This window comes from Empidonax traillii, unplaced genomic scaffold, assembly GCF_003031625.1.
Source record: "Empidonax traillii isolate 1590-97213 ecotype Southwest subspecies unplaced genomic scaffold, ASM303162v1 scaffold55:size2822071, whole genome shotgun sequence".
NCBI classification, from domain to species: domain Eukaryota; kingdom Metazoa; phylum Chordata; class Aves; order Passeriformes; family Tyrannidae; genus Empidonax; species Empidonax traillii.
Window position 1 is genome coordinate 646,492 of NW_020955248.1, and position 25,140 is coordinate 671,631.

A 25,140-nucleotide genomic window follows, 5' to 3' on the forward strand; every position below is an offset into this window, starting at 1 on the left:
CAATATCCACTGCATTTTGGAGCAGTTCTTGGTGGTCTCAAGTCAGGCACAATAGTAAAATCACTTGTGTGCCCGCCTGAACAATACAGACAAAACCAGCCATCACTGATTTTGATCTTCTTTAAAATTCTTTCTAGGCAGATGCAGGCTGTTTCCATTGAATCAGTTCATCTGGAGCAGGAGGGAAGACATGAGATTCATTCTCAACACTTTCTTAACATTCTAAGTTAGCGGAAGAGCCCTCCAGGAGTGTGAGTAGCTTTGGCTGGCAGTCAGGCTGGGCAGAGGGGGGCTTGGGGAAGAATGTGTTTCCCTGTGTGAATCGTGGCTGAAGGGGCTCCAACATGAGAGACGTGTAGTTTCAGTCATGGGTAGCAGCAGTGCAGTTGTGGTGAGTGTGGGAGTGTTAAGTAGTCTTGACTTCCAGCAGTAGCTTGATACTCTTGTAATGACATCTTTGTGGCAGATATATTTGATTCAGATGCACTTCAGAAATAATTGCCAGTTAATTAACCTCATTCTATGGAACGATGGTTTTTGCTGCAGGGAATTCTGCCGGAGATTTCGAGCTTCCTTTCCTGTAAATCCTCTATTGTTTTGTTACATTTCTTTTTTCGGAGTATACAAAGATTACAGATTCTCTGCCTTCACACAAGGCTTACAAATACACAGCCAATCAAGCAGAGTTAGGTATACAGGCAGAATTACTTTTTTAAAAGGTTATATTGGGCAAAGATAGATGAAAATGCTAAATTTAGAACCTCGGTCTACAGGCAAGTTTCCTCGTGGTTAGGCTTCTGTATAAGCTTGGTCTCACTGATGTCATTCAGAGTATTCCTGTGGATAAAGCTGTGAACAGGTATAAATAATTAAAGGAATAGGTCTCAAATCTATATTAAAAGTAGGATGGACAGATTTTGTACTGACAAAGATTTGTTTTCTTACCAGTATCAAGAATTCCCAGTGCTGCAGAAAAATGCAGAGCACAGCATTGTCCGTGTCATTAAAAATCTACAGGCAAGTGTCTTTGCTTTAAAACGCGATGACACTTTTTCAGCATTGCAGCAGCAGCTTATGGTTATTTAATGCCTTTGAAGGCTGCAGTCATGCACCTTGATGAGCACAGTCAGACCCTGTCCTTGCTCAGAGCGCCACTGAAATCTACAAGGCTTTGGGTGTGCTCAGAACTGCCAGCATGTATTGCACTGCAGGACTGCGAATTTAGGAGTAATTTCTGTCTTTTCCTATCCATAAGTGAGTGCTTTTGAGACCAAAAAAAGCAAGAGTCTGTGTGAGGGTGCGATAAGGCAGAATGTGAACTCAATGAGAGAGCAAAACAACTTCCCTTAAGATACAAGATAGAAAAGCTGCCACTTTCCTTGTTTGTACAATGGCTTGTCACATCTTGCAGTTAAAAATGTGCCCTGTTCCTAATTTAAATATCTGGCTTCAGCTCATAGTCACTAATCTTTGTCATTCTGGTTTATTTTTTTCTGCCAGTTTGGGCTGGAACATAGACCTGGTGCAAAGCATTTTTTTCTTGGTGAAAATACTTGTGCCAGATTCTGCCTGGATATTTCTGTAGTTCTGTCACTCAGCTTCTGCCCTAACTTTGAGCGAGACAATTAGCTACTTGGCCTGGAAAAAAAGTGAATGGTAAGATTTAGCAAACAAGGCCATTTGCAGTGTTAAATGCACATTTGTCCAGCATTTCACAGTCCTCCAAAGGACAGTGCTAACGAAGCTGGTGTGCTGTTCTGTGAATGTCTGCTCACACAGACCAAAAGCTTTGTGCAGCACTTGGAAGATGAAATACTGCACCAACTGAGTTTTTGTTGGCTGTACTGATCAAGTTTATTTTATCTTTTTCTTACGCTTCTTACTTTCTGTAAATCCTCTCAGAAATTATCATGCTTTATTTCCATGCAGCCAAAATCTCCCCAGGAATGCAGGACACTGGTCACTGAACCTCACCATCCATGCACAAGTAAATAAATTATATGATTCAGTGACTATCAGATATACGGCTCCCTCTGTCATGTTAAACTCCCACATTTCGTGTTCCTCTCTCTCTCTCCCTCTCTCTCCTTTTGTAATTACTCTCATATTTTCTCTGTCCCCAGTGCTAGGGATTACACACACAGTATTTCTGGTGCCAAGCTGTACCGCTGCCTTCCTGTTTTTACCCGAGTTTTCTCTGCAGGAAAGGAAGAAGCATGGTCACTGCTTGGCTGCTGGATGAAAGGTGAACAGCATGACTGAACAACATGCCATGGGGAGCAGGGAGCTTGAGGCAGCCTCGGTGCAGTGCTCTTGTAGGCACTTGGAAACCGTACACAATGGGAAACATTTGTAAGATCACCAGCAGAAGCCATCACATCACATTTAGTTTCTCTCTACCGATCATGTGTGAGATATGTTCAGGGAGATTTTTTTCTGCCTTGTTTTAATGATAACGGAGGCTGGGGATGGAAAGGAAAGTCATGATTTTTGGCAAGGCTTGCAGGAGGTAATACGGAAAAAAAGAAGGGTCTCTCTGACCAGAGCCTGCTTGCTTCACTGGCTCCGCTCCTACGGCAGACAGAAGGGTGGTGGAGAGGGTGGTGGTGTGAGCCCTCACGCAGCTGCACCCGGAGGTCTCCCCATCTACCTCTCCACCTTCAGCCTGATGCTTCCCACAGGTACAGGTGCCCTAATGGTGCTCCTCACTTCTCTGCAGGCCACTGTTTCCAGGCATGCTGGAATGGCAAAGAAACAAGATGGGGCAAATAGCACCCCCCAGAGAGCTGGGGAGCTACTGACAGAGGAAGGGCTAATGACGAGAGAGTGCTGATCCCTGCAAGAGAGACCCAAATATCACTGCAAAACAGTTTGTACAGAGCTTTAGGCCAGCTGGATCTTTGAGGGAGGGAAATGGAATTGTTTCAGTTGTGCCAAAATGTATAATTTTATTGAATTCCTTGATACACTAAACAAAGTCTCATTTCTTTTGAGTCCTGGGATTATGTGACCTTCTTTTTTAAAAAAAACTCCACCTTTATAATAGAATTTTGCTTCTGGATGTCATGGCTTCAGGGAGAAGCTTCAAAACATGACTCATAAGCACTTGACATACCAGAAAACAAAATTAAAGAGATTTCAAATTATTAGAAAACACAAAATAGTAATGTTAGAGTCTTATTCATCTGAAATGCTTGCTTTTGGCAACATCTTGTCTCACCAGTTTTTAATTCCACCTGTTGCCAATACAGACATTTGCCTTTCTGTGGGCACAGTATCTCCACAACACGTCCACCCCAAAAGCTGTGACTGTAGGAAGGGTCTTGTCCAAACAAAGATTAATCATGAAACAGATGGGTTGGTTCATCAACGCTTTTGCATATAATTTGATGTGCAGTTCCAATGTGTGCTCAGTTGTGTCCCCGAGAGGGGAGACAGTTTGGAGGACTAGATAGAGCCTGTTCACCATCATGTGCCTCTGCTTACTGCCCTCAAACCCCACAGGGGTTGGGAAATGTGATACTCAGGTACGTGGGTGACAGACTCATTACAAAAGGATGAGAAGGAAGCTTTACCTAAGCATTAGTGTGGGACGGGATTTGGAGTTTCATTTTTATTGCAGAGACCATTGAAACAAGATCCTTTTTAGTGGTGGGCTACCAATCACTGACACCCACTGTCAGCAGTGTCTTGACAGCTTGTTTCCCAGAATTTGATTATGTTTTGAAAAAACTTAATGCACTACACCAGACACCTGAGCAATGGTCACACATAGATGAATAGAGGTAAAGACACAACACGGGATTAACAAATCTGCTTCCCCGGTTGTGGAAATACAGGTATGTATTTTCATATAGGTTTGTATCCTATATTCCTCCCCGTCCCCTTCCCATACCTCCTATTGCCATATCCGTTTCACAGTGAGAGCCCACTTCTAACATGGCATGTCAAGTTCCTCATGTTTTCCTTCTGATTAGGTAGGAGACACTTGACGGTGTGTAATTTGAAACTCAGGCCAAGTAAAACAAGTAACCATTAGCTCCCCCTGAAACATCTCAGTAAGGGCAGTCAGTTCTTTAGGTCTCTTTCCTCTGTTCAAGCCACTGATTGTCAGTAAACTTGCCAGCTTGGCCATGGAGGAGCACGGGAGCCAATGCTCCCCTAGCAAACCAAGCTGAAAAAAACCCCATCCCTCCCCAAAGAAGAAAATCCAGACCATATTTTTTTTTTCCATATAGTTTGGTTATTTTGAACATCATAACTTTATTGAGACACCAGTAGTTACCACCTTCACTTTGTTAACCACAAATATATAGGACATTGTAAACACAGGTGCCGAGGTGGCGGGGTTCACTGTAGTTGGATTTCAGAACGGACAGGGGCAGGGGGACAGGGAGGAGGGGTGAAGGGACACTCGGGCTTAGACAAGACCACTCAAGAGGATCCTGTATGCGGCAGGCCATCCATGAGTCATCATATATACGTATATATGTATAGCTTTATATTATACATCTCTTTAAATATATATATATAATATATATACTATACACAGGCAGTAATGTGGCAGGGGAAGGGGCAGGGCAGCCCAGGTGGTGTTACAAATGCCACGCAGGCAGCAGGGACTTCTCTGGATGGATGGTTTGAACTTGCTGCATGAGGTGGCCTCACTGGGCTCCTTGCCTTGTACCTGCTCTGGGGACCGGAGCTGAGACTCCTGTGGGAACCATCCTGCAATGCTGCCTTCTCGGGTCCTCCCAAGTGCTTGTGAGGGAGCAGGGACAAAGACACCTCCTCCCCTGAGGGAACTGCCAGGAATATGCAGAGAGGAAGGGTATGTGTGATGAGGTGATGAATAGGGTGGTGGTGAGGATACGGGTGAGCCAGGGATGGGGACAGGTCAGGAGACTGAAGCCACAGATAGAACTGGGGTCAAGTTTCATCATCCCTTTGCCCTTCAGAGTCTCTGCTTCCATGAGACACTCCCTTACAAGGGGACTTCCTAAGATAAGAAGACATCAAGGGAACATTGTTCCCAATGGGGGATGGTAATCCTCTATAATCAGGACAAATGGCAGAAGGGAAGAAAGCTGCCTTATGATTTTGCTTATACAGCCTTCCCTCTGATCTCCTAATCTGTGGAGTGGGGCTGATATCACCCACATTTAGAATATAATAGGGACATGTTCTAGCCAGCTGTTCAGGTCTTGCCTATGATAACCAGAAATAGGCAGCACCTTATCAGAAGCGCCTAAGATAAGATAACCAGCCCTTTGGGTAGGTCTGTATGTCTCATCAGCTGCAGAACAAGCCAAATGCCAGTGGAAATTGCATTTTGCATTTTGAAGAGCTACATGCAAACAAGGAGACTCCCACCCCCAGGTCTGTCACCACCAACCCTCCACTGCAAAGGCTGAGAGCACATTAACCCAAGGAGCTGTATGTCTTCTGCCATGAGCAAAAGCAAGAAGTTGTCTGAGTATCTACTGTTATGGAGTCCTCTGCCACACCAACGCCTTTCCTACAAATGCAAAGCAAGGAGGAGAGGGACAGAGAGAGGGGCAATAATCCGGGATGAAGCCACCTGGCTCATGTCTCACTGAAGTGCTGGCTCTGAGGGGGAAGCTCATACCTGCCTCAAGCCCATCTGAGACCATCAGCTGGTTACATGAGGGAAATAAGCCAGAGGATAAAGAAAACCTTGCTCATTAGTCAGCCCCAAATGGTGTTTAGTCATCTACGTAACTCTGATGGGAAAAGGGTATGTAAGATGCTCCTGCACCACACCCCCAAACAGAGCTTCAGGTAGACCTCCCACATATTTTCTGTACCTCTCCCTATGCACCTGGTCCCTCACTGAAGAGAGGGGACAGGTGCTGGGCAGTTCCATCCAAAAGTACAACACATTTTTGTGCTGAGGGCTGGTTATTTATAGCATCCTCCTCCTCTCAGTTCCCTCCCCACACCCTATATGAAAGCATGAAGGATGACACAGATGAGTCTGGGTGAGTACAACTAATTTCTCTCCTCCTCCACCTCATCATTTGTTCATTCTTCTCCCCCAGGGGGAGACGGTCTGCAGGGAGCTCCCCCCACAGCCACAGTCATAACAAACCCCTCTCAAAAAAGTAAACCCATCTCAAGCCTAAATATTAGGCTGAACCCACAGAAAATAAAGCTCAAGGGGCTTCCTTCCAAAAAACACCCCTCCTATTTACAGTATTGCGTTCACTCACAGCTCCAGAGCAAGGAATGCGTGCCCAGTCATTCCTGCTGTGTCCAAGGGGCTGGCTGGTCCCCCTCTCCTGTCTTCACCACTGGGTAACTACCAGCACAGTGGGGCAAGCCGTGGGACGGACAAGCCATGGTGATAGTCACCAGCAGCACAAGTCTGCTGGTAGGAGCAGGTAGAAACCGTGTCTATATACAGCGAACACCGCCCCACTTCCCTCTGGGGAGCCTGCTGCTCTACAGTTCCCTACCCCGTTCCGATCACTGTGGGGAAGCTGGGAAGGAGTCATGCTGGGAGGAGGGAAGGACTGGTATCTCTTCCTTCAGAAGAGGTGTTCACACAGCCACAGGCCAGACCTGTGTCCCATCCTCCTGACTCCTAAGGATGCTACAAAGAAACAGGCTGGATGCTCAGCAGGGGCATCTACAGATTTTGGATCTGCTCCCCATCTCTGCTACGGGGACCAATGTTGCGTCAAGCAGGGTGGCTGCCTGGGCAATGGAGCTCCTCACTACTGCAAGGTAAACCCTGCATCTTGTGCTCTGAGAGATGTCTGTGCCAGGGACGATTGTCCAGGTAGCTATTGCTGAATTATTTCCCTTCAGGGGAAATCTGGGAACCTGTCTTCACACACAGACCTTGCTTCTATCCTAGAACAGAGAGTGGGCTTCCACAGCTGTGTCTTTACTTGAAGAAAAATCATGAGGAGTGTGGAATGATATCGAAATGAGCTCTATCGAAGAGTCACTGCTGCCACCTAGGCGAGGCTTTAAAGTCAGACAGGATCTGAGATGCTGCAGAAGAGCGCTAAGGTATGGTCTATGGCAAGTCCAGTCCTCAGAGAGCTCAGTCTGGCCTCACCCAATTCTCTGCACATCAAGACCTCCTCCCCATCTGAGTGGAAGGCAAAGTGCGGCTGTGCACGGCAGGATCCTTCCCCGCTTGGTTGCACCCCTGTGCAATAGCCAGATGCATGCTGGCCATCCCAGCAGCAGCATTTCTTTCCAATTAGGGTCCTGCTCCATTCCTGTGTGGTACAAGGATGGCATCAGCAAGAGGCTTTGCAATGTTATAGCAGAGGAACAGAGGAAGGTAAGGACCTGAGGAGCAAAACTGTCTTTCTCCTCCTCCTCCTTTCTCCTCCTTCTTTGCCCAGGATGAAAGGACAAAGCTCCCCTCTCCCCTGCAAACCGATCCAGCTGGGGTTGAGGACTCTCAGGGGCCCCAGAAGTCCACATCCTCCATCCTTCCTCCCAGGGGCACTGTATCTGGGCCCAGGGACTGGGCATGGCTCCCCTCCTGCCTCATCGAACACTGGTCTGAGAAGAGCAGTGAGCAGGATGTACAGCTGAGGGGAACCACCTCTGCCTCAATCCAAGGGGGCTGGATCTCATGGCACTGCCCCTCTGCTCTGCTCAGTCTCTTGCTATAACCTAGCCTGTGATTCCTGATTGCACCTGCAGATCTTCCTCCTTCCCTTCTCATTTTTTCTCTTTGTGCTCCCGCCACTCCAATACCACTTCTTCCCAAGCTCTCTAAAAATAAAACACCCCTCCTTCACTAGCATGTGGCAGAGAAAAGCCCTCATCTTTACTGTTCCTGCTGCCCTCCACGCCCCATCCTCACACTTGTGTATGCTGACTCCAACACCACTCCCCTCCCCAAGCCACCAGGTGCTCCAGACCAATTTGGATGCTCATACATCTACTCCAGCCTTCAGCAGCACTGTCTCCTCTAGGAAGGTCCCCGGTCCCTCTGATTTCTTCCCTTCTGCCTTCAACACCCTCTCCCCTACCCTGCTGGTACCACAGCCCCTCTCCTGCCCACCAGACACACTGCCATCTGCAGCAAAGCAGGAGGGAGAGAAGGAAAGGGGGGACCTTCCTGTCACAATGCAGATTTTGGGAAAATTTGGTTCTGGCAGGTAGCTTGGGGGGAGAGGAGAAGGAAAAGGTGATGGGAAAACCTTTTTTTCTATTTTTTTCCTTTTTTAAAAACAATAAATAAAAACAGATGACCCAGAAGGCTGGAGCATAGCTGAGAGCCACCTCTAGTACCACTATGCACGTGTCTGGTTTGTGCCTCGGCTTTCTGCCGGCAGTGGGAAAGGGGGCAGAAGGGAAAGGGGAAGGGAAAGGGGCATCGGTGGCTCAGTAGTTCTGCGTTTGGTACCCCTGTGTCTCGGTGTCGAAAGCATCTGCTGGAGGGGGCTGCTGGTATGTCCCCACCGCATCTGTAGCATCCTCCTCGTTCGTGTAGGGAGCATAAGGCATGCCGGAGTCCTGGCTTGGGTCCATGTAGTCCTGGGAGAAGAGGGCCGAATCGGCACCCAGCTGGAAACGCTGATATGCCAGGAATGCCTGGCCCACCTTTAAGGGAGGAGGCAGAGGGAAGACATGGGAAGCAGAGAGGGGAGGGAAGAGGAGAAAAAGAGGAGGAACGTACCGAAAAAGAGAAACAAACAAAAGTGGGGTTAGTAGTGGTTACGGATTAGTGCGCGAGGCCCGCCTGGTGGAGCATCGGTGAAAGACCCCAAGAGCATGGAAGTCCAGGCTGTCCCACAGAAAGCATGAGCCCATGAGGAGAGAGGAGGGCTGGGCAGGGGTGGCTGCAAGTGCAGCTGGCTGTGTGCAGCCTGCCGGGGCTCCCTGCTCTCTCTGGGATGTGATGGGCACCTCCTGCCTGGCAACGGGGTTTCACCAACATGGCACAGATCGCAGAGGCTCAGTTGGCACGTGCTTATTCCCTCCTGCCTGTGGGAAGGCAATATCTGCCTCAGCAAAACCACAGCGGGGTCAGCTGCTAGGCTGGATTTACACTGCCATTTGGCTTGGAGAGGCTAGGAAGGAGAGCAGGATTTGACATAAAGTAGTGAGGTAGAGGTCACCCCCTGTAACCCCTTCACCACTCAACATCCACACGGTGCAGCACAGACCTTGGGAAGGAGCAGCAGGAGGCAAAGTGGCTGCTTCCCAGACCAGGGGGTGGTCAGCAAACAAACTGTTGCCTCCTGCCCCAGGCACTGCAGGCAGGACACCTTTTGGTGGACTGAGAGAGCCTGGGCATGGGGTTCAGCACTGTGGACCCCAGCAGGCATGGTTTGTTGTCCCAGAGCATCCACGATCGAGGTGAGCAGTCTAGCAGGTGATGCGGGGAGAGGTTTTTGGGGAGTGAGGTCTGAAAAGAATTGGAAGAGATAAAGTGGTGGGGGCAGAGGGCATCTCCTGGCTGAAGTATTAGGTCTGAGCAGTCATCTAAAGAAAGGCACAGTGGTGTTACAGAGCATTAGTTAGGGTATGGGTGAGGGAGAGAACGGAGCAGAGGAGGAGAAGAAATTGCCAGTTCCAACTCTCCAGAGGGAGATCCCCCGTTCAGTGGATAACCCCACTCCAGTTCAGTGGCCCATGTCTTCCCATCCCATGCCCTGTAGTGACCCAAGGTCAGGGCACTGGAACTGGCTCTGCTCAGTGACCTCCTCCAGCTGCATCCCTCCACCCCTTCCCCCAAATTCTTCCATCAGCAAGGGGCACTAAGGCAGCAAGGATGGGGAGTTAGGGAACAGGGTATTGTATTCCTCCTGAAAATTAATGTCTCTGAGTCTCCGGAAAGCCAGAAATGCGAGGCTGCCCTGTGAGGAGAGAGAGCGGTGTAGGAAGGAGAATCAGTAAGGCAGAGCAAACCGGTGTTTGAAATAAAAACCCCAAGGAACCAGGTGAAGAAGATGCTTGTTTAGCCACTCACAAGCCTGTGAACTGAGGAGGACCACTGCATGTGATGGCACCTTGCAAAAGCCTTGCTCCTTGTCAAACTTTCTGCTGGAGCTTGCAAGGGGATTTTGGCAGCACTCAGTGCAGGACACAGCTCATGAAGGGAACACACACACTGCTGTTCCTTGATCCTGCTTGGTGTGACCTTCCTCTCCAAGAGCTCTGTGGTCCTATAGCACCCTTCCTATCTGGACCCTGCCCAATGTTAAGGCCTGTAGGAAGGGGAGAAGACAAAGCCACAAGCACTTATGCATGGAGCTAAGGCTAAAATGCTTTCCTGCTTGGCACTATCCTGTCACTTCAGAAAAAAATCACTTGTGCTTGGTGCTTTCAGAGGCAGGAGGAAATCATCAAGGATATTTATATTTGCACACAACAGTTTTTCGAGGGAACTAGCAATAAAGAACTGCTGGGGAAAGGGCAATCTTAAGACAGCACCATCATCTTCCTAAGAGACGACCCAGTGAGGCAGTGCTGCAAACAGGCAGCCCAGAGGGACGCTCATTGCAGCCTCTTGTGGCCAGTGGTAACAGCTCATTTGACAGGAGCACAGCGGGGAGGGAGATGGGTATAACCCCTGGCCTGGAGCTCCCTTCTCTATTTAGTGTCTATGAAAATACTGTTGAAGTCCCCTGATGCACAGGGGAAACAGGTTAACAGGTTGTCCAGAGAGGTGATGGATGCCCTATCCCTGGAAACCTTCAAGGTGAGGTTGAACTGGGCTCTGAGCAACCTGATCTAATTTAAGGCGTCCCTGCTTATTGCAGGGGAGTTGGACTAGATGGCTCTTAAAGATCCCTTCTAACCCAAACTATCGTATAATTCTATGATAATGGTGCCTGGGGAGCAGGCTTGTCCATGGTCATATTGGAAGTCTGTCAAGGACACTGCTTAATAGGATATGGGACTCTCTTTCCCATTGAGCCTGTAAATGCTCTAAAACCTTCTTTCACCTAAGTTTTTGAGTCCTTGTTTCCCAAGTTTATCTCCCAACCTGCTTTTCCTTCTCGGAGGCCATGTGAACTGAGATCTCAGAGGGAACCAACCACTCTTAGCCAGTCACCTTCCATTCCCCACAAGATAATACAGTACAGAGGACATTTGATCCAACATCAGGACTCTGTACTCACCCAGGTGAAGATGGAGAAGAACGAGAACGTGATGGCTGCTCGGGCTGCATCCCCTCCCTCATTCAGTGGGTTGTCCTCTTCTTTTGAAGCTTGCCACTGGTTGGTTAGAAAGCAGAAGCCAACGAACCAGAGGAACGCCCAAAATGCTGGGATGGACCACCACGGACATGCCAAAGAGGAAGGATAGAAGATATGTGTGAGCAGAACGTATACATATCACATTTCTCTGGAGATTTCAGCCCTCTGAGACTCACCAGTATGTTGCAGACTGGGCCAAACTGAATGCAGAGCCAGTCTAAGCCCAAGTGAGCTGGTAAGGCTCACTAATGGCTATGCTGTCAAGGTGACAATAGGTGTCTGCAGAAAGTACCTCTGGAGAGTTCATTTGCTTGTGTTTGGTTTGATCACAGGACTTGCATTTGGCCTTGGGAAGGAGCCTGAAGGGCTTCCAGTACTAGAGTGATCACCTGGGCTGTCTGAAACAGCCACTGCTTTGCAATCTTGTCCTGCAAGGACAAGCAAAGAACAATTCCTTCCATGGGAGCTCCAGAAGAGTGGGAAGTAGCCAGCCTGCAGTTGCACAGAGACTGGCTTTTGTCAGGACAGCACAGCTCAAGGACTCGCATCAAGGAAAGGTGATGAAGGATCATTAACACGCTGAGCCCCCAGCACAGGGTGAAGGTAAAGGGTAGCCTCAAGGGGGAACTTAATCTCTTTGCCAGGTGCAGGCAGATACCCAGCAGTGAGGGAAATGGACACTCCTAAGCAGCACCAAAACAGGGCTCAGTTACTCCCCTTCTCTTGTCAGTTGTACAAGGGACTGCCGGGCAAAGGGCTAACCATGGACAAACCTGCAAACCCAATGTCCTTGGCAAGTTCTGATGCTTCATCTGATCTGGCCCTCACTCCACTTATGGCCCCTCTGGCATACTCTGGGGAGGGCCTGATGTTGACCAGTTTGCCTGAATGGCTGGAACAAGCCAGGAGAGTGACTGAGGATAACAGCATGAGAGTAAAGCACCTCCTCGTGATCCTGCTGACTGGCCTTACACACACACTGTCACTCTGTCTGTCACTTTAACACACTGCTGGGGATGGAGAGATCTGATGATAAGTTAGAATAAGCCTCAGGGATGGATGAGGTCCTGAACAGTTATTCATATAGAGAATGCCAGGTAACTTAGGAGGACTAGTTAAGTCAGCCTGCATGAATCTCTCAACTTTTTTTGATGTTCAATCACCTGGAGCTGGAAAAGGAGGAAATACCATCTCCAGAGGCATCCACACTTGGTCTTAACAAGCACAAGGATGCAGGGAGCCAAGACCTGCTGATCCTAAAGGGCTCCCTGAGCTACACCTATGGAGAACAGCTGAGAGGCATCAGCCAGATTGTCTGAGAGGAAGAGAAAGGTAAAGAGAGACAGAAAACCTGAGAGAGTAAGGAACCGAAAGACCTCCCTGCAAGCAAGGACCTGACCTGAAGGGCAGCAGAAGCTCCCTGCCTCTCCCTTGCCAGCAGAGGAGAGAGGCGCTACGGCCAACCAGCCAGGAAGCTCACCCGAGACTCCGATATCCGAGAGCACTGCCTTCTTGCGGTCCTTGACGCTGCTGATCTGCGGGAAGTAGGCATCCAGAGCCAGGTAAAGAAGGCAGCTGAGGAAGGCGAGGACGCCCACGGTAATGCCATAGTTGCATGCATTGTGATTGCGGTTGAAAATGCAGTGCTCTTCTGACTCGTCCAGGCGGTTCACGTACCCTTCATTGACAATGGAGCCAAACACCACAATGGAGAATATCTGGTGGGGAGGGAGGTAAGAGATATGTCAGGGCAAGCCCCATCTCTCCGGACCAGCACAAAGGAGTAGGGGACAGACATTCTTTGCAAGCACATCTCTGCTCTGCTGAGCTCCCATCCCACTGTCTTGCCTGGGCTGTAGCCACAGGGAATTTACTGGGGAGACGGTCTCATTTTATTTCTGAGGATTAACTTAAAATAGGACATTTTTAGATTGAACCTTTTTATCCATCTGACCTAAAGCGATGCAAAGCAGTTGCAATCTGGAGTAAGGGTGGCTTCCCACAGACACGCAGGGAGGCAACACAGAGTGTAAATTGGGATATGGTTTTGGTGCGGGTGCCTGCATACAATGGCTTTCAAGTAGAGGAAATCCTCTTAGTCTGCACTTATTCTCCCACTCACTCCTTTCCCTTCAAGGCATTAATTGTTTCTACCATGCATTTGTTCACTGATTTTATCTATCAAGCTACTGTGCTCTTTTCCCCATCCACCCTCCCACAATCCACAGTCCTGCTTGCTCTGCAGCTCCATTCTGCTGGGCTCCCATTCTCCCCATCTCCCCACACATCGTAGACCTCTCTCCACCAGTTTTCCATCAGCTCAGTCCGTGACACCACCTATCCTTCTGACCACTCAACTGTATGCCAACACCCTTCAAGCTTCCCCACAGATTTTAAGGGCCAAACATCCTTCCTCCAGGTCCACCTGTCATGGCCACTGTGAGTCATCCCTACCCATCGCCACCACTGCCACTGCATGTTATTTTAAATCAAGCAGAATTAAGGATGAGTCCAGGTAGAAATGCCCTAATCCGCAGTTGCTGGTCTAATCTTTGCTCACAGGCTTAGCCTTCGTCTCCTGCCACAAGGCTGTCCCTCTTTGACACAGCAGGTTCACCAAAGCAGAGAGCTATTTACAGCACCCCTGGACCTGCATCTCAAATAAACAGCTTCCCCTTGCAGCTACAGGAGAAAGAGGGGAAGATCAAGGCAGCATGTACAGATTTTTTTTTTGCAGGGCATCTGGAGACTTTCAGTAGGAACAGCCCATCTGCAGGCTGCCTGCGAGACCCTCAGGGAGACAGGAAATGGGACCTCAGGCATGGGTTGAACTTACATCTAACACGTACTAGGACATCACCAGGGCACTATGCCAGCCCAGGAGATGTCTGCACAACAAGATCTGGCACCCTTGGAACCACCACCCAGTCCTCAAGGAGAAGCAGAACACAAGAACGTGAAGAGGCAGAGTCTCCTGCAGGGAGTGGAGCTAGGTCTGAGTGTTTGCTAGGTCAGAAGGACTCCAGTACCACTTAACCCAATCAAGCACCAGAAGACAACCCAGAAAGCAGAGAAGTAGCTTTGTGAGTTCAGGGAAAATTGTTGATTAATGACAAGCCAATACACCACTTATCATTGGCGGGGTTGGATGCCTGAGATCCACAGCACAGATCTCTGCTGTTTGGCCCGTGGCTTCAAGAACGAGAGGAAAAACCTTACTGACAGTCCTCAACAGCCCTTGGACAGATACTCAATACCCAACAGTGTTTCACCTGCCAAACTCTAAAAAGTAGCCACTGACACGGATATTATTTTTTCACCCTAAGACTCACAATTGGGTCACACTTGGGTTGCTGAAACTGGGTGTATTACACTAGAGCAAACTAAAAATAAGTTGGGAGGTGGTGTTCCAAAGTTCAGAGACTGTATGGGTTCTCCGAAAATTCATGAGAGCTTTTTAAGCTTAGAAGTAAAACAACTGATTTGTCTTCCTCCTTCCTGAAAATTGAGATTGATCATATTTTGCAGAAATTGCCTGTGAAAATTAAACAAGAATCTCTTCTGCCAGAAGCAAAGGGTTGGTCCTCAAAATTTCAGCCCGAATGGTTTGGAAAGCAGAAAAATTGCACACAATTACATCCAGGCTCTTTCAATGGGATGTCTCACACACCTTCACAACAGGCTGGGCTGACAGGTCTGCCTAGGACCATTGACAGTAACACCCTGTTCCTCTGGCCTGAGGGAGAGCCAACAGACTCCTGAAGTGACATCCCAACACGGGGCTGTAACCACCACCAATGCTGACACCTGAAGTACCAACCTCCATATATTGTGATTGCAAAGTGGGTGCCCTGTTTTCTGCAGCACTAGACAGAAAGTTTATCTTCTCTTTCGAAGATAAGGAACAGCCTCAAAAGTCGCATAGTCTGGTGTTCAGTTCTGGTTTAGGGCTCAAAACTGGTAAAATGTTGATTCCCTGAGTCAGATCAACCCTTGCAACAAGCTGTATTGTGAGTCTCTGCTTACTCATTCGAGATGAATGAACTTTGGTAATGGCCTCTCCCCAGAGACACCTCTGTTTACTCTGCTCATATCCTGATACACATCTTCCCTCTGCTCTTATCTTTGGATTTACTGCTTGGTCTGGAAGAACTCTCATTTGTGAGTGAAAGAAGCAAAATAATTCCTTTTTGCATTTTCTATTTCATACCTTTTTATGCTGGCACGTCATAAAGGCCCAGCTCAGAATCACAAGGCCAAAGAAAAATCTCCCTCTCCCTAATTTTCAAGCAGAGGTGGCATTCCTAACTTCCTTTCTCCATCTTCAGTCAGCCAAGACACTGCAACTTCTCTCCTACGAAGAGAAACCTGTTTCATAGCCTGGAGGTGGCCAAGGTATGATTTACAGGCAAACATCAGATTTCAGATGATCTTTCTGAGTTTTCTGGGGAGATTCCACTAAGTGCGTTCTCACTTGTGAGCAGAACAAGACACTGCAGATGCTTATCTTCTGTGTCCTGAATCAGCTACCCCAAAGTACTCTCTGTCCTTAGGGAAGCTTTCAATGGACCAAAGCACAGTAGCTTAAGGGATATCTCCTTCTATCTGTGTTTTCCTCACCGCTGGCATCAGCTCTGGTCCATGCTCCACCTCCCAGCACTGCAGAGAGGGGGCTTGCTTCCTTTGGCAGCCTGTCATCACTCTGACAGCACAGCAAAATGCTGTGAGGACCCACTGAGCACAGAATCCTTGAGCTGGGCTGGATAACACCAACTGGGCAAGAATGGGCAGGCTCAACCAGAGGTTCCAGACTGACAGGCAGAGCTGGACAGCAGAAGAGGCAATTGCTGCTGCTGCTGACAGGCAACATTGACTGTTTTATTCCTGTGATGTCTATACCCAGAAACTATTCTGAGGAACAATTATCATAATTATGAGAGCTCAGATCTTGCAGCCCTAAAGGAGAAATTGTTGCACACTTCATCCATGGCAGCTACTCCTTGTTGGTAAGGAAGCAGGTGGGTGGAAGCTCATTGACGTGGCAAGTCATCTTAGAAGGAGCAAATATTTTTTATTTCCTTGATTTCACAATCCATGCCCATGCAAAGATGATCCAAGCCACAAGTGCAGCATGAATGACTGCCTGGATTATAAACAAAGAACCAAGTTTTCAAGAATGAAGCATTTACGTTCCCATTCCCATCACATCTGCAGCACTTCTGAAGAAATGCCAGCAACCAGCAGCACTGGCACAAGCCTCTTACCGCCCTGCATTATCACTGCTTGTTTCTTCTCCCCCCATTTGGCATAGCCAATCCTCACTGCACAGAGTCTTGACTATGGCCACTGATGAAATGGTCCAAAATACGCATTCAGCTGCAAAGATGAGGTGAGGAGAAGATGGCAGGAGTCTTCTTCTGACTGAGCACTGAGATGCAGGCAAGTGGCTTGTGTGCAGGCTGACAGGAGGCATCCCGAGGCTCCCAACATTTCACTCTGCTGAGGGAGGTACTAGCCACTTTCCTGTGCTTGGTGACAAAAAACAGCCAGCCATCCCCAGCTTTGGGCACCTGAGTGGCCTCATTTCTTCAGCGAGGCTGCTTAAGTCAGCTAACAGGGCTTGAAGCAACTAGATTTTCTGGTTGAGATTTTTAGGTTTCTTTAAGCCTCCAAGAGCAGTGTTAATTGGGCAGGTATGCAGCCTGTCTGGAGGTACACATTTAATAACAGTAATATATTACACTCAAAAAAGGGACAGAAAACTGCACTTGGAGAAGATCTGACCAACTCAGGCCTGCTCCTGAGACCCAGCTTTTCTCCACTTTACCTCTCCTTAAACATTACACCCACACAGGTTGTTGCAACGATTTTCCTTGACTCCTGTTTTCATCCAAGAGCTCCAAAGACACCAAGTGAAGCCCAGAGCCAGGTGCACTGCAAAGCTGACAGAGACAGAGCAACTTGCCAAAAGACGCAGCAAAATGAACTTAATGCTTAGCATTGCGGGGAGGAGATGGGGAGAAGCTGAGAGGGTTCCTCTCCTTGTTTCTCACGGGGCTCATGCTGGCCATTACAGGCATGCAAGGGAGAATTACAGCGACAAAAGTGCAAAACAGGCAAAATTCTGCATCCTACAAAAAAATATCTTTTTTTTCCCTCTTGCTAAACTTGCTTATCTGATTTTGCCAAAGCCAAAGGTGAGCCCTCAGAGGAGAGGTTCTCCAGTCTGTCCCCACCTCCCCAGTGCAGGCTCAGCCCTGCAGGGAGCTGGGCAAAACCTCCTGAGCATCATGTGAGGCTTTCCACCACACTGCCCATCCCCAGCCGTGCATCAGATGCTCCTGAGCATCATGTGATGGATGCAAACCACAGCCAGCCTCTGGCAGTGCACTAGGATTTTCCTGCTCCTCATCCCAGGAGTTTGTCATGCTGCTTCCTGACTTCATCCCCAAGATCCCCAGGATGGCTGTGGTGGGGATGAGGCTGAAGAGGGTTTCTGCTGAGCTGCCTGTCTGGGCTCACTGCAATGCCCTCTGGACACAGCCTCTGTCGCACTGCATGCTGCCTCTCCCTCCTCCCCACCCCCTTTTTATCCTGTTATAGAAAGGAAATAGTTTGGTGACATAATATTCCTTGTGGGACTTCAAATCAAATCCCCCTCGGGAAGAATGAAGCAATAACCTCTTCTGAGTCTGATCTGGTAATGACCAGGAATAAATCTGTTTAGAAAGAAAGCAAGAGCAGGGGAGACTGCAAAGGATAAACTGGCAGAGATGATCTGTCTTTCATTTTCATTCAGCCACTTGCAAATGGAGTCTCTGGAAAGCTTTGGAGTGCCCTGCACAGACATGGATTATTATTACCGTCATTAAATCTACTTGTATTTAGTTCATTTCGAAGAAAACATACGCAGCTTTTGAGACGCATGGGACTGGCAGCTTGGAAACAGGCGGCCTCTATTTATTCCCTCCAGCCGGCATCACACAGGCAGCAAAATCTCCTGCCCACGGTCTCGACAGTGTGTCTGAGCCCTGTGTGGGTGCTGGAGGGGGCCAGTCTCCCCATACACAATTCCCCTGAACATGGGACAGGGGAAGAGCATGGCTATGCCAGCACTTCCCTCCCAGCTCACCCTCTCTGGCCATCAGCCACATGGCACCAGCTCCCAGCTCACCAGCTGAGGCTGAGCTGGAGCAGGTGACTGAAGGGAGAAAGGCTCCGAATCCCTAATTCCTGCCACGGGATCTGGGACAGGCTTTCCTGGCCAGCCAGTTTTTTTTTTTTCACACATGGTTTGGCAGCTGACAGGCCAGCCATTAACCCTTCTGCCTCCCACCAGACCTGTGCCCGGGCTGATCTTCCCCGACACAACATCCCAAGCCCTGGGTGATGGTGGAGCAGTCATTGCTACAGTCCTGGGTAGGAAGGAAGAACTCTGCCATTGGAAGATGCCCATGGTGTAATAGGAGGCTGAGTCCAAGAGGGCATCTTCAGGAAGCTCCGTCCAGTCCCACAGGTCTCATGTTCTTCCCCTGGTGAAAGAACATCTGTCCCATCACAACTGCTGGCAACTCCCCATGACCACACCTCCATGGGCGTATCCATGTCTTTTGTAGTCCCAACATTGCTACGTTGCATCTTTTTCCACATGGAAGAGTTCAGTTTTCTTTCTAGCAACACATCTCTCCCTCCTTGGCTTGGCTAGGCAGAGAACTGCACCCACTGCCACCTGCACCTGCTCCTCTTGCAGCCTCATGAGTCCTCTCTGCTGCCTCGTCCTGCCACAACTGTTTGCCTTGTCCCATCACTGTGCAGTTTCTCTGCTTCTCACCTGTGTGCCTCTCATGTTTTGAAACAGCAGATTACATATGATTCTCTTATCATTTGTTCATGTTTCTGACTGTCTTTGATTCCTATGTGCTGCTTCTCAGATCTTTATCTGCCGATGCCATTAATGAGAGATTTGTTCCTACTCTAAGATTCTTCCTGGAAATGCTATGCGGGGAACGACACAACCTGCTGTATCCAACCTGAATCACCATGCAATTGTGCACGCTTACTGTTCATCCTCTGATATGATCTCTCACCTAATACCAATGACAACAAACTCCCAAAAACTCTTTTGAAGCAAACCTAGAAATGGGCACTCCCTTAAAGAACTGTACCTAAGGCTTGACTGAAAGCACATGCTTTGAACCTCTGTGTTTCTTTCATCACTCACCAGCGTATCTCACAAACACTGCAAAAATCAGGTGGAGGAGCACAGGCAGAGAGCATGAGCTATGGTCCAGGAACATGGGAAATATCTCAGCTAAATTTACCTAGGACAGAAAGAAGGTGGGAGTCCAGTTGCAGCTGGTTTCAGACTAATGAGGCCTCCAAGCTCTAAGGCTCAGTTTAACTGCCATCACAAGCCCACACTGGATGTCCTTGAGAAGAGGTAAGTGGTGTCATAAGCCAGGCACAAGCATGGCAAGACAGGCTGGCAAGGGAGGAGATGGGGCTCTCTGCCATGCTGTGACTTGTGCCCATCCTCCAGCTTGCATGTGCCCGCCTGTTGTGGAGCCAGGGATGTGGTTCTTGTCCTTCACTGCCTTCGCTGCCTTTTCTGCTCAGCCAGAGCTGTTTGGGATGTACCATGCCTGTAGACACAGGGGACAGCACTTCCTGTCCCAGCTCGAAAGGTCTGCACACTCCTACCAGCCAGGGGACACAGTGGCAACAGCGGCAGGTAATGGAAGAGAAGATGGAGGGCAGGCAGCACCTCTCCTCAGCGAACCTCCCTTTGGAGGGCAGTGACCTTGGCATCAGAAGGGACTCGGGACCTCAAACTGTGTGACAAGTTTTAATGGGCTGCTTTGTCTGTGCAACTGTGGTTGGAAATACTCTTACTCAAGCCCACATCCAAGCAAGCTGGGCCTGCTTCCAAAAAGCAAGTTACTTTTGCCTTGTTAGGCTTTTACACCAAGCAGTGCATCAGTTTCTCCAGCAAGCAGGTTTCCAAGCAGACAGGAGCACCTGGAACAACCTGTTTCAATTAGCATTTTACTTATTTATGGCACCAGCGCTACATCCAACGCCTGTGGGTTGCAAAGGAGCCATCCAGCTCCATATGCCAGCTGCAGAGAGCACTGCGGGTCCGGCCGCAACGGGACTCGGCAGGGATGTGCTCACACTCACCTGCTTCATTTTAAGAACAATCCTGGAGCTGTGCAGCTCCAGCTTGGTGTGGGTCAGCCAGGTCCACAAGCTCCAGCGGTAGCACCAGTAACTCCAGCTGCTGGGTCACCTAAACAGGCTGAAGGCAAGTCTATATACCAAAGTGGTGCAAAACCAACCCATGAACCCACGTCTCATCTGCTGTGGGGCACCAGAGTCACAGTATTTTGAGTAGGAAGGGACCCACAAGGATCACTGATTCCAGCTGGGGGATGGACCCTGTGACCTTGGCATCATTAGCACCATGCTCTTACCAACTGAGCTAAACAGTTGTGAGATGCAGCTCAGCTCAGAGCTCGTCTCTGTGCTGCAGCTGGCAGCAAGTGAAGTGGCACAGCATGGAGCACTGCCTTGAAAGACCAGGACTGGGAGCAAACTGCAGTGGCAACATTGCAACAAAGTTGCTTGACTTCTCTTGACTGCCACCACTGGGAATAGGGAGAAAGTTGTTCTGCTCTTCCCTACAGAGAGGTTAGGAAGCCTCTGGGATCTTCCAGCAACACACTGCTTTTGTCAGCAAGCCTCAGTTCAGCTAAATTGGACAAATCCCTTCAATGCAAGATCCAGATGCTGTTGGAAGCACTTTTAGCAGAGATGCTCAGGAGGGATTGCTCCATAGGGCTGTTTCCTTGCTCTGCAAGGCACTATTTCATCCAGGCAAGCACATCTGGGGAAGGCGGCAGCAGAGAAATGGCTTGTGCTGAGGCTGAACATCCAAACCTGACACACGTGCCCTGCAGGTCCACCACTGCTCACCAGCACCCATAGCAGGCAACCTTTCTATAGGGAGATGCATACTTATTCCACCGTGCCCAACCTTCAAAGCACCTACGAAACCTGAGCTGCCTCACAACACAGTCACGGTGAACTGATGCTCCAGAATTGCTAACCTCTTTCCATAGTTCAGCATTCTCCTTGTCAAATTTATCTTGTCTCCTCTTCAGCAAGGAGCAACATAAATAATCTTTGGTCATCTCATCTGCTCCTGATCCTACAATTCTCCCTAGAGATTTGCCACCACCTCAGTTGGGCTGTGAACTCCCTGGGCAGGAGCCAGTTTTGGTTTCTGTTGGTAAAAAGCCATATGCACCTTCGTGCCATCATGAAGTCTACTAAAAGGCTGCATGACCTAAGCACAAGGTCACTGCCTGAGGAAGCGATCATGAGAATTTCTGCTCTCAGTGAAAGCTCATCACGTGAAACAGGCCAAAATGAGCCTCCAGCTTGCCCTGGAGAGACAATGGACCAGTCACAACATGAGCAGGATAAAAGCAAATGAGATTTCAGGAGATGGCGGGCAAAGTACTTCCAGTGTGTGCAAGAGCAGGTGAAAGGAAGGACTCTCACAGAGACCACAGGGAGGGAGAGCCCTTTGCCACCAAAAAAGTTTGGCTCACAGAGCCTGGCAATAGAAAAGCTAAGTACAGATGCAATCACGATCTATAAATACACTCAGGGGAAAACACCAGGGAGGGAAAAGCGCCATTTAAACTGAAGGACACAAGATCACAAAAGCAAATGGATAAAACCCCTGCCATGAATAGATTTACGGTGGAAGGCCCTGACCATTGGAGTCACTGAGCACTCTCCTAGACAGAGTGAGAAGGACAAAAAAACCAATGAACTAGTCTTTTTTTCAGCAAAGTTCAACCAAGTTATGGAAAGGGCCATAAAGGGTATGAAGCCTGAGAGAAGACTTCACTGCCCGCAAGGACCCGTCTTGGTCTCAAGTTAAAAAAAAGACCAAAACTACAACTAAATATTTGGGGTGAGCTTGTGGCTTCCCTGTTTTGTGAAAGGAGAGAGGCTCAGGAGGCCAGACAAGACCAAGCCAATGGAAAAGCAGGAGAAGGAATGCATAGACTTGCACCATAATGGCCATGCCAGCCTCCCTCGTTGGACCACTGACCTGGAGCACCTCCAGCTCCTGCAAAAGGACTTCAATTTCCATGGCCAAGTGAAGTGCCTGGGGTAAATCCCATCCTGTCCTCTGTCAAGGTCAGATGAGCGGGGGAAACAGCGCAAGGTCCCAAGGAGATGCCAGTCCCTGAGAAGTGCTTCTTCCCTGGGGAGACCTTGCAGGGCACAAACCTGAGCTCAGCAAGCAAGCTAAGAGTGTACTCTGAAGCAGAGTAGGTGCCTAATTAAACAACAAACATATTTCTTGTTCTCTCTCCCTCACTGGCGCCTCTGGGAAGCCAAAATCCTGCAGTGTTTGGATGAAGGAGAAAAAACCCACCAGACAGAGTGGCAGAGAGAGAAAGAGGAAATTCTGCCATAGAGATTAGCAGTGGGAGAGCTTTTGTAGGTCACATCACGTCCATCATCCTTGGGCATGCAGGCTGGCTCCACGCCAGCTGCCCAGGAACGGGGGGCACGCATACCCCCTCGCCTGGCCCCCAGCCACAGCCAGCCCGCTCCCAGCGTGATGTGCTGTAGTGTAAACAAGCTCAGGCACATGGACAGACAGACAGAATGCCCGCATTAATCACGTCCTTAGCTGTCTTGGGGCTCTATAGCCGCCCTCCAAGTCACATCACCCACTCACCCGGCTGGAAGGAAAAGGGCTGTGCCTCCCCACCACCACCAGGGAGCCAGGCCAGCCACCTTCCTTTTTCGTCCTCATTTCCCCCACCTGGCACTGCTTTTATTTTCCCAAAGCCAGCCTGCCACCTTTCCTCTCAGCTTCCATGCGTATGTGTCTCCTCCACTCTCTCTCCCTGCCCTCCCTTCGCCGCTACCGGCCGAGACCTCAATCTCTCCCCCGCCAGCTCAGTGCTGCAGCTCTCGCTCCCTTAATCCCAATGACCTTCTTGCACATACGCACTGGCCCCACGGGCAGCCATGAGATCCATGAGATCGGCATCACGGGAAGAGGAAGAGACCTTCTCCTGACATCCCCATAAGACCCCCCTTTCCCTCTGTCCCCTTCTCCACAAATTACGGAGATGAAAACATTACAGGGAAGGGAGGTTTGGGGGGGCTGAAAGGATTAGGGTAAAACACATAGCGACATTCAGCTCCCGTAGCCACCCCAACTCACCTCAACGCTGCCTGAGCCCAGGACCCCCTGACCCACAGGGGAGCCATCCCAGGACTGCAGCATTCTCCCCTATCCCAGGTTCCCCCATCACCCCACATCCTGCTGCCTCCTGGCATGTGGCAAAAGCCCACAGGCATGGGAGGGTGAGAAGACACCCCCGCCTCAACCTCAAACCAACAGGAACAGATATGGGGTCATGGTCATTCATCCCTTCCCCCCCAGGGAAGAAATCCTGAACCAAACTGCTCTCGCCCCATATGGCCCTATATCCACACATCCAGACACGCAGCTGTACATTTTTGTGCACACATATATGTGGATATATATGGAGTTTTATACATACTTTTATACAAACCCAGAGACAGATCCATATATCCAAACATACCTGCACATAAATATATACATATATATACATATAACAGAGATAGAGCTATAAACGGTTATGAAGTATACCTCCACATCTGTGTGTGTGATGATCTAGGATGTGTGGAGACATATCGACATATGCATACACATGCATATATAAAGCATATAATAATAAATATATAATACATAAAAGCATATTATTATAGTATATAATGGTATGTAACATACGGCATAACGATCTTATATATATATATGTGTGTGTGTGTGTGTGTGTGTGTGTGTGTATAGAGGCAGGTGTGTAGGAAGGTCGGGGTCGGGGTCGGTGGGGGGGAGCCCCGCGCCCGCGCCCCCGCAGCCCGGCGGGACGCCCCCCGCCCCGGTGCCGGTGCCAGTGCTAGTGCCAGTGCCCTCCCCGGGGGCGGCGGGGCCTTACCCAGGAGACGAACCGCAGGAGGGTCTGCGGCTGCCGGATGAAGGCCTGCGGGTCGAAGGCGCCGCCGGCTTTCCCCGCTCCGAAGGCGCCCCCGTCCATGGCGGCGCGGGGGTGGGCGGGAGGCAGGCGGGGGGCTCGGCGGGCGGTGCCGGGCTGCGCCGAGCCGAGCCGGGCTGCGCCGAGCCGCGCCGAGCCGAGCCGTGCCTGGCAGCCCGGCGGCGACGAGCCGCGCGCTCCCGCCCACGGGGACGCGCCGCGCCGGGAGCGCGCACCCACCCCTGCCACACCAGCACCCCCCCTCGCCTCGCCGCCGCTGCCGCCCGCGGCACATCGCGGCGGTCCGGGGCGGGTCTGGGGGCAAGGCGGCGGTGTCCGTGGGGCTGGAGTGTGCGGGGGGTGCTGGGGGCGCGGGCACTGCGGGTTGCAGCATGGGGGTCTGCGGAGGGAGGGGCGAACACCTCCCGCTACAAGGTCAACCCACTCCAACGCCCCTGGGAGAAGATGCAGGGGTGATACCACGCTTTGTTTAGGTAGGGCCTAGCAGAAGCGCAGGGCCAGCGCCCCAGTCGCTCACACTCTCAATTTGGCCCTAGTGGGGCCACATCTGGAGTGCTGTGTCCAGTTCTGGGCCCCTCAGTGTACTGACTGAGAGGGAGACTGGGAGCTACTGGAGAGGGTCCAGTGGAGGGCCATGAAGATGCTGAAGAGTCTGGAGTATCTCATGAGGAGAGACTGCAGGACCTGGGCCTGTTTGGTCTAGAGGAGACTGACGGGGGGCCTCATGAATGCATATAAATATCTCAAAGGCAGACGCCAAAAGGATAGTGCCAGATTCCTTTCAGTGATGCCCAGTGACTGGACAAGGAGCAATGGTC

General features: G+C 49.9%; 1 protein-coding gene across 3 annotated transcripts; it reads right to left on the reverse strand.

The window, feature by feature from the left end:
* Positions 1-4,233: 4,233 nt before the first annotated feature.
* SYNGR1 (synaptogyrin 1) lies at positions 4,234-24,450 on the reverse strand. Of its 3 annotated transcripts, none has more exons than XM_027879395.1 (4): positions 24,266-24,450; positions 12,685-12,922; positions 11,127-11,272; positions 4,234-8,532 (listed from the first exon to the last, which is right to left on the reverse strand). In XM_027879395.1, exons 1-4 carry the CDS (start codon positions 24,362-24,364, stop codon positions 8,380-8,382), a joined length of 636 nt encoding a protein of 211 aa, XP_027735196.1. In that variant the 5' UTR covers positions 24,365-24,450; the 3' UTR covers positions 4,234-8,379. The 3 variants fall into 3 exon arrangements, with proteins under 3 accessions (XP_027735196.1, XP_027735195.1, XP_027735197.1); XM_027879394.1 differs by having other exon boundaries at positions 4,234-8,598; positions 24,266-24,449; XM_027879396.1 differs by lacking the exon at positions 4,234-8,532 and adding an exon at positions 8,682-9,857.
* Between the last annotated feature and the right edge of the window lie 690 nt (positions 24,451-25,140).